The sequence below is a fragment of the Aspergillus welwitschiae genome (assembly GCF_003344945.1).
Source record: "Aspergillus welwitschiae strain CBS 139.54b unplaced genomic scaffold BDQ94scaffold_91, whole genome shotgun sequence".
Lineage (NCBI taxonomy): Eukaryota > Fungi > Ascomycota > Eurotiomycetes > Eurotiales > Aspergillaceae > Aspergillus > Aspergillus welwitschiae.
The window spans coordinates 7,266-15,418 of NW_020798785.1; the positions used below are offsets into that span (position 1 = coordinate 7,266).

An 8,153-nucleotide genomic window follows, 5' to 3' on the forward strand; every position below is an offset into this window, starting at 1 on the left:
GCGCGAGCGCGAGCGCGTGTGTTGTGTATTTTCCGATCTGGTTTCCAGTGAGAGGGCCGATAATTAGACGCTGGTGGGTCTTTACGTAAACTTTCGGGAATTTCTCTCAACACGTCGAGATATTCGACCTTCCAGGTTGTTAGCTGGTTGTGTGCCACATCGTGCCATTATTGAGTCGGAGGTTGGACGGCCAGCGCTTGAAACGTGAACGCAAGCACCTGACCGATGGCAGTCCGGTGGAGGCGCACTTCATCGTCCGCCTGCACATCCGCCAGCGCATCCTGATTCGGGATACACAAGAAATAATGAATAATGGTGGGATCATCCTGTGGGATACGAAGGAAAACGAAAGCCTCCCCGGTGCAGATGTAGCCGTATCGAACGCCACTGTCGATCATGTATGAGAATATCTGAGTGACCACGGCCGCGACCAGGCGGGTGGCATAGAAATCAAACGTGTCGCCCTCTTGGTCAATGACATCGCGATCCAGATCTATCGGGTGTAGACCCGCCACCAGTTCGGGGATCGTCACTTTGTGCGGCGCTTTGAACTCCACTGCATACACGGGTAATTGCCGTTCATCCGCCACAAGGTGCACGCAGAACTGGTCGGCGCGCCGATTGCGTCGTCGCGCAGTGCCATCCCTCTTCTGTTTCTGCGCAGCTCCTCTTCCCCTTCCTCGGCCTCTTCCAAGCCTCGTGTTCGCCGTTGGGGTGTCTGCGCGTCCTCGATATTCATTCGCTCCAGGCTGTTCTCCAGCGAAGTTTCCGACGGGATTGCGCGATCATGGAAGTGACCCGGCCTCGGATGCCAAACTCATGTCGAAGGAGTTCATCGTCTCGCAAAGCCTCAATGACCTTTTCGACAAAGTTGTCTACCGTGTCTCGCTCAAAATTCCGAAGAGACGCTCTGAATAAGGCGGCCTGTTCCGGATATTCGTGACGGCATAATCAATTTGGGTATCAGAAGGGAATATTAGGCGCGAGGTAAAGGCAGCGTTACGGTTGAATTTCCCCTCCACTTGTTCCTGTAGTTGGGGGAAGTCACGCCAGGGGACGATGTGCTTGGGGTAGAGTCGGTTCACTGGAACAGCCGCGTCGCCCTGAGTCGTGAGGGTCGCATCCGCCTCAACTTGGATTGCCTAAGACAGATAATTGTGGCAGCGATCGAGGAGGCAAAATAGTGTGTTGGGTTACACTCGCCGTTCTGCCGCTTCTTGTGCTAGTCTCTCTTCCTCCTCGCGGCGCTCTGCCGCTTCTCGCAGCCTTTGTTGTTCAACTTGACGTCGCAATTCGGATTGTTTCCTCCATCCCTTTTTGAAAGGAGCACTTAGTAGACAACCGAGTGAAAAAACTCAACAGCGTTGGGGGGTGTTGTTCAGCGGGCGTGGGGAATAGAGTGCGGGAGAATGCATGTCTGGTTGTTTACCAGCTTTCTCGGGCCGAGTTTATTGTTGTCTCAGGCATAAATACATGTCGGTTTCAGGCTCATTCGTCTCCGAGAAATGCGCCCGCTCGCTGATACCTAGATTTGCCACGTCAGTACAAAGAAACGTTCGATCCCTCTTCCAATTCTCAGCAAGTAGAGTTACCGTAGCGAGAGACGATTTTGATCGCATCATTCCATCATTCATGAAACCCACATTTCGTCTAATACAAGCACTAAAGAAGACAACTTACCGTTGTACGTTCTCGCTCAGAGGAATACACGGCCAAGCAATGAGTCAGCAAAAGCTCTTTCCAGACAGATCAAATAGGCTTACCCCTCCCGTTGACTGCCTGTTGCTCAATAACGCTACTGTATGATCTAGGCTTTGAGGGTTAGACACAATGCAGTTCAGCATGCAGTGATTTCTCAATGGACCTCACCGACAGGTAGAGAAAAGCCGTTACTTCCCCGTCTATTTAAAATACACCGCGTGGACGCCGCCCTGTTTTATTCTTCTTCTACTACTACCTGGAGTTTGCCAAACCAGTTCTAATAAATTTCTTCCTCCAGTAACGGATCCTACTATTATTCCAACCCCAATGGGAACACTTACTACAATAACGGCAATGGTGGCTCGACTTATACTCCTCCTGGTGGGAAGAAATAGGTGGGGTTTGACGGAGTGCTGAGGGATCCTTTACACACACCTGTGTTAGCTTGAAGTGATTCTCCCATGGCTGTCTCAGTTACTATGGGGATACTTCGTAACGGCAGCGATAAGGTTGCAGAGTATCCTTACGAAGCGGAAACTTGACTGGCTTTGCCTTTCGGGACAGTTTCTTTCCTTACTTCCTTTCTGTCTTCATTTTTCCCCCTTTATCTTCCGTAAGTTTAGGTGGCTAGTAGTGGAATGCTACCGGCTCGGAGATCTTGTGGCGGTATTCTGTAAGTGGCCACCAGATACTAATTTATCACCGAGCTGGGTCGACCGAGGCGGTTGTGCATTGTTGTGCTACGGTATGCGCTTTGAAGATAAGAGCTAGTTCTGTCGGGTTCCGCCATGCCATTTAGTACATCTGTCTATTTTCAAACCCATCGTGCATTAGGTGACAGTACTACCAACGTACACATAACCGCGGCAAGGATCTCGACAGTCCAGATGAAAGCAATATCCAGAGGTACAGGCATTCTAAACGATGAGGTCTTTAGTACTTTCGCAATAGGGGTTCTCAGGAGAACCTTTTCCTAAAATGATTTGCGAGGATTGAGCTTGACAGTCCACGCTGACTGACCCCAGCGCCAAGGCATGTGAGTGGTGCAAACATCAATATTGGATTAAGTGTTTATCCGGCTAAGGGGCCGCGAGGCTGAACACCCGACTACATCACCCAAAAGTGAAGCAATACCAAGCGACGAATCCTAATGCATCATGACTACAGAGTTTGGTACGCTCAGAGCGCTGTTGTCTCGGTAATAACTCTTGATCTTAGTTTGGCATATGAACTGACATATACTTCAAAGCATACGAGAGAATGGGCAGTTCTCAGACCTCACCGTCAGATGCCAATCATCAAGCTTCCACGTTCATCGTTGCATTGTGTGCCCACAGTCGCCGTTTTTCGACAAGGCTGCAAATGGTGATTTTAAGGTTGATGTATCTGCGGTAACACCCAGAGACTGATCGTTAACTTCCACATAGGAAGCTAAAACGCGCGTCGTATACATTCACGATGACCCTTTCATTGTTTCAAAAATGTTTGATTTCCTTTACCGTGCGGACTATGACGACTCGCCAGAGATTACGGATGATCCCGCTGCGAAAAGTGAAACTGCTGCGGAGGATCATGATGCTGCGAACCAAGAGGGAATATCACCGACGGAGCGTATTGCCCAAGGTGTCCTTTCATGGCAGTGGAGGCGTGCGCAGATCAACGTGCAAATCTACATTATGGCAGACAAATATTTGATTGAAGGATTGAAAGATATATCCAAAAGGAAGTTGGACTCCAACCTGAGAAATGACTGGGACGACTGCGGATTTGTCGCAGTTGTCAGCGATGTCTATGGGTCCCAGTGTCCGCCCAGATCAGACCTACGTGAAATTCTTATAAAATTCGCCCTTCGACATCTCGGTACGCTTAAGGGTTTTCGTCAGTTTGATGACGTCCGAAAAGATCACCCAGAGTTTGTGTACGAGCTATCCACTGCTTTGATAGAAAGAGTTATCGAATTGGAGAAGAGACCATGGTAGGGGCGCCTTTGTCCAGAATGTCACCTGAATAGTTAGTGACAATCAGATCGTTAGTCAGAGTGTCTCACGCTCTGTTCCTGTTCCATTCGTGCGTCAAACACTCAGTCATTTCTATTGCAGGCTCTGCACTAGGACTTTTGACAGCAGAACTAGCCTTCGGCAGCATGACACCGCTAGACATAGCTGGTGCACCGATTGTGGACGATCGTTCCGGTCGCCTAAACAAGCTCGAGACCACCGCCTGAATAGACATGATGGGTTTTAGTATGAATAAATCTTGTACGTTGTACCTAGTGAGGAAGGTACGCCTGCTTCGCCGCGTGGATGGTGTTCGCTCGTTGTCATAGTGCTCTTGACTTTCTAAAGGTACGGATCGTTCTGTACGGCCCGCTGTCAGCAACGGGCCGGTGGAGCAACAATGTACAATAGATTCGTCCAGATTTGTGGGTCGCTCTGCCCAAGCGAATGGTTGGACAACTTGGAAGGTAGATACAGGGCCCCTGTTCGGCTGCATAAAATTGTATAGCGAAGGTCAGTATCTCGCGATCAGAGTCGCTGTGCTTCTCGGGATGTCTTGTTGCCTTGGACGTGAGCAGAGCCACCAAGTGGAACATTATCTAAGAAGCGATCTGAAAGGTCATTTTCGCCAGAGAAATCATAACGGAGACACCTCTTCTAATTATGGCTTCCCGAGAGAGAAGCGCAAGTACTATTCTTCTTCTTCTCGGGCATGGAAGTGAAGTAATTGTCAGGAATAAGTATGGAAGAACTGCGCCCATGGAGGCGTCCCTTTGGAGCGGATTAGAGACCACCAAGATACTCCTCTCTCGAAACACCGATCGATATTTGCACGATAAAAGGAACCTCAGGGCTTTTGATCTAGCGCAACTAATCAGGAAGAGCCGAAGAGGGAGGTACGACAAGGCAGGTAGTGTTTGGGGCAACCCGTCCACAGAGCCCATTTACAAAGAGGATGTTCATAACCGGGATGCTGACCGACGGAAGATTGCGCGAATCGTCGAGGCAGCAAGGCCACACTTCCTAGAACGGCCAGTCGACCGCCAGTGCCCGAAGCAGATCATCACTCCTTCTGGAGATCTTCCGATGACCAGTCAATCATCCATTGCGGTCCAGTTTGAGAGTATCCCATATCTAAACGCGGCAAACCAATAGCTGTATTAGACAGCGGTAGTAACGTTAGCCCTTTACTTTCTACAGCAGCGATGAGTGGGTGGAGTCATTCGTAATAGTCTTCTACCAGAGTAAGTGGCAAGGACTGGACAGAAATGGTGGTAAAGATAGCGGCTGCTGTGGGCCATCCGTTGCTCGCCGATTCTCGGAGGACCAAGGGATCTGATGATAGTTTAAAACGCCGCACTGAGAACCAGTTGAACGCTTATTCCCTTTACCGGCTCGTCTTTCTGTCCGGCGATATCGCACCAGACGCTCGCTTCCACAAGGAATTCGGGGGCCTAACTTTCAGGATCGCCATGATGGCCGCTCAGTCTTCCGCCATCCCGCAGTTATATCGTCTCCAGCAACGTAAGAGAGAACTGCGACTTGAGCTTTTCGAAAAGACGATCGACTACTGGGGAACGGATACGATCAAGATCTAGGCGAATAACTACAGTCGGAAATTGTAACCCTTAGTGAATAAATCGTCTTTATTTCTCGGTGCCCTGTGATACTGTCAGCCTGCCAGCCTGCACAACACGCTCGTACAGACCCCCATGGCGATTGTAAACGTAGCTGCAGAGAGTAGGCATCGGAAGCTCCGGGATCGCAAAAGTGACTATATTGAGGTCGAACGTTGGTTGAAAGAGAGCTTTGACCGCTGTGACTAGGCGGAACGCACTTGAACATTGAACAGTGAGAGCTCTTTCGTTGGACCAATTTTTACCAAAATCTTAAGCTTTTCTTCATGAGTGTAGGAGCCAGGACATACAATTTATATAAATTCTTTCCCTTTTAACTGCCCTAGCAATCTCCCATTCCCGCCAGATCCCCTTATTCCGGTGCATTGCAAAGGTCCCCTGCTGCTTTAAGTGCCCTTCGCCATATTCTCCTCCAGGCGTTATTATCTGTAGCTGTGGGTTTGCGCCTGCTATAGCCCCAAGACCTGGGACTTTCTCACTCATTTTCCTATGAAACTTCAGTGTTATGGGAAGTCGATTGTGGGTTATTTCTCGACTATAACTAGTATACACAACTGGGGCATCCGGCTTCTTCCCCGAGGATAAGATATGAACACAGGCGGAGTTTGATTGATGTGCATCGCCTTGACTTTAACGGCATAAACGAACGTAACTGATGAAAACCCCACAGGGCCGTTCTTGGTTTATCCCGGTCGTAATACGGCTGTGATCAACATCGTCAAGTCTGGCAGGTTTGCACCCGGACGCGATGGAGTCGTTCTTGATCGGTGAATTCCCAGTTCCACTTTTCGGGAAATGTGCGCTCGCGGGTTGGTATTGCCAGGACCGTCTCGAGAGGGATACGGTCTGAGTCGTGGTCTAAGTTGTCCCGTGGGAGGCAGCGGATAAGGCTGTCTTGGAGTCTGGGCGTGGCTAGGGAGAGGTCGATTGTCGATTCGTCGTCACCTTCACTCTTCTAGTATTCGCGGAGCTTTCCGCGAGAGCTCGACGCGCGACAGTGCGTCGTCTCTTATGCGCCGTCTGCCACTCCTGTCCTGCTATCCGCGTGGATGGCTGTATGGCTTCCTCAGATCGTACGGGCGCGGTTAGCGAGAGGTCACGCTCGTCTGTGAGCTCACTGGCGTGCTGGTGTTGTGTTGTGTTCCCACCAGGCTCGATGAACGTAGCGGGGCATGCGTCGGGGTTCCTATGCGGGCTCCAGCTACCGACCTTCCGGAGTCGTCCGTTTCGTAGTAGAAGAAAGGGCGATTCTGTCGGGCCTGTTCTATCCTGGCCATTTCCTTCCTCCTCCACGGGCAGGCATTGCGCCATGCCGTGTGTAGTCCTTTGCACAGCACACACGACGGTGCCGGCTTTGGGTCGGTCTCTTTCACCGTGCATTCTTTGGTGTTGTGCTTTCCTGCGCAATATTCGCATCGCTCTTCGGCGTCGCACTGAGGTCCGATATGGCCGTATTCGCGGCATCTATAGCTGCTTGAGTCGGCAGGTCTTATCGTATACGACGCAGTCGTGGTGGATCGCATTCAACACCAGTCCCTCGCGGATGGCCCGGTTCGCGTGATATTTCGTTGTAAACTCTACGACGAGAAATGAGGCTTGTTTCCTCCTTCCCTCTCTGATTAGCCATCCTACGTAAGTTACCTTCGCTCCCTCATGGAGCACTGCGTTCTCGGATTCAAGCTTTTCAATGGCTTTTTCTTGGTTGTCGGTGTCGATCGATTCTTTGCTGGTTCGTACGCAGTGTACAATCACTCTGTATGTGGGCCTAACCACCCTCGCGGACGTTCCGAGGACTTTGACCCATTCTTCTTCGGTGGCCTTCAGAGTGTCTGCCTCTGCCGTGGTTGCGGTATGCAGTACTACGTCCCCGCTCTTCAGTTGCTTTGCGGCTATGACCTGAGGGGGTTTCCCGAGCAGATTTATCCGTGATCCCAATGCATCATTCACCCTTTTGCATAGGTCTTCCACCGATACCTGGCGGAGTACAGCCGCCGCGTTCGCATCCAGTTTCACTACGGTCTTTCACACCTGCGGTTGTGGAGGCTCTGCTATTCGGCGTCGACGGATACAAGGGCGTGCCCGAACGGACTACGTCTGCTCAGGAGGCGATGCGGGTAGCTGCATTGGGTGCGACGGGAGCAGGCGGTGCGAGTACGTTGTTGACGGCGTTCTTGATGAGGGTGATGTCCTCCACGATCGGGCTGTAGGCTGTTTAGCTTTCCCAAAATCTCCTGTCCGGATGGTTGCTTGCGGGTTTTCTTAGCTAAGGTAATTACGCTGTTGAGAAAGGCATCCAGCGATGGGGCTGATAGTTTGGCGCGTTTGGTGTTGTCGAACTCCAGCAGTGCTGTGGCCTCGGCTATGATTCGCGTGGCATGCTCGAGGTGGTTCAGGGGCTGGATCCCTAACACTGGCCAACTAGTTCCACCAACCATGACTTCTGGGTATTGGGCAATAGCCAGAAGCCTGGGTAATAGATTGACCCAAATTTATAATCAACTGAGCTTCAAATATTGAGGAATTCCAAGAATTCTTTCTGAGCCGAGGGGAGTTGTTTTCCAGTGAGTGTTGTGATACATGCTATTACAAACGGAGGAATTATTGTTCCGTTCCAGTCCATATAAAGTCTGGCTTGAATTCATCTCAGGTTTGCTGGAAAGATTGAAAGTATACGTGACGACACCGGTATCCGGAAGCCCTGTAGATGCGATCAGTATGTCCACTCCTTTTTTTTTTTTTTTTTTTTTTTTTTTTTTTTTTTTTTTTTTTTTTTTTTTTTTTTTTTTTTTTTTTTTTTTTTTTTTTTTTTTTTTTTTTT

The 8,153-nt window shown here is 50.1% G+C and overlaps 6 protein-coding genes across 6 annotated transcripts in view; 3 read left to right on the forward strand and 3 right to left on the reverse strand.

Moving 5' to 3' along the window:
- Positions 1–167: 167 nt before the first annotated feature.
- Positions 168–949, reverse strand: BDQ94DRAFT_164245 (uncharacterized protein; the record flags this gene model as incomplete). The annotated part of the gene is made up of 2 exons (XM_026769958.1): positions 168–647; positions 908–949. 2 exons carry the CDS (start codon positions 947–949, stop codon positions 168–170), a joined length of 522 nt encoding a protein of 173 aa, XP_026619736.1.
- A 1,354-nt stretch (positions 950–2,303) lies between these two features.
- Positions 2,304–4,153, forward strand: BDQ94DRAFT_131214 (uncharacterized protein). Its single transcript, XM_026763960.1, has 5 exons — positions 2,304–2,737; positions 2,796–2,899; positions 2,951–3,077; positions 3,129–3,676; positions 3,735–4,153. The coding sequence occupies exons 2-5, from the start codon at positions 2,859–2,861 to the stop codon at positions 3,943–3,945; spliced, it is 927 nt and encodes a 308-aa protein (XP_026619737.1). The 5' UTR covers positions 2,304–2,737; positions 2,796–2,858; the 3' UTR covers positions 3,946–4,153.
- A 194-nt stretch (positions 4,154–4,347) lies between these two features.
- BDQ94DRAFT_155086 (uncharacterized protein) lies at positions 4,348–5,117 on the forward strand. Its single transcript, XM_026768412.1, has one exon. The coding sequence runs from the start codon at positions 4,362–4,364 to the stop codon at positions 4,851–4,853; it is 492 nt and encodes a 163-aa protein (XP_026619738.1). The 5' UTR covers positions 4,348–4,361; the 3' UTR covers positions 4,854–5,117.
- Positions 5,118–6,247: 1,130 nt separating this feature from the next.
- BDQ94DRAFT_176195 (uncharacterized protein) lies at positions 6,248–6,646 on the reverse strand (the record flags this gene model as incomplete). Its single annotated transcript, XM_026772636.1, has 1 exon — positions 6,248–6,646. One exon carries the CDS (start codon positions 6,644–6,646, stop codon positions 6,248–6,250), a length of 399 nt encoding a protein of 132 aa, XP_026619739.1.
- A 677-nt stretch (positions 6,647–7,323) lies between these two features.
- Positions 7,324–7,881, reverse strand: BDQ94DRAFT_131264 (uncharacterized protein). Its single transcript, XM_026763961.1, has one exon. The coding sequence runs from the start codon at positions 7,768–7,770 to the stop codon at positions 7,384–7,386; it is 387 nt and encodes a 128-aa protein (XP_026619740.1). The 5' UTR covers positions 7,771–7,881; the 3' UTR covers positions 7,324–7,383.
- Positions 7,882–8,007: 126 nt separating this feature from the next.
- The window catches only part of BDQ94DRAFT_155088 (uncharacterized protein), a 601-nt gene continuing 455 nt past the window's right edge, over positions 8,008–8,153 (forward strand). The window contains exon 1 of the mRNA XM_026768413.1: positions 8,008–8,048. The gene's annotated coding sequence lies outside the window, so the exon portion shown is untranslated. The remainder of the gene's footprint in view (positions 8,049–8,153) is intronic.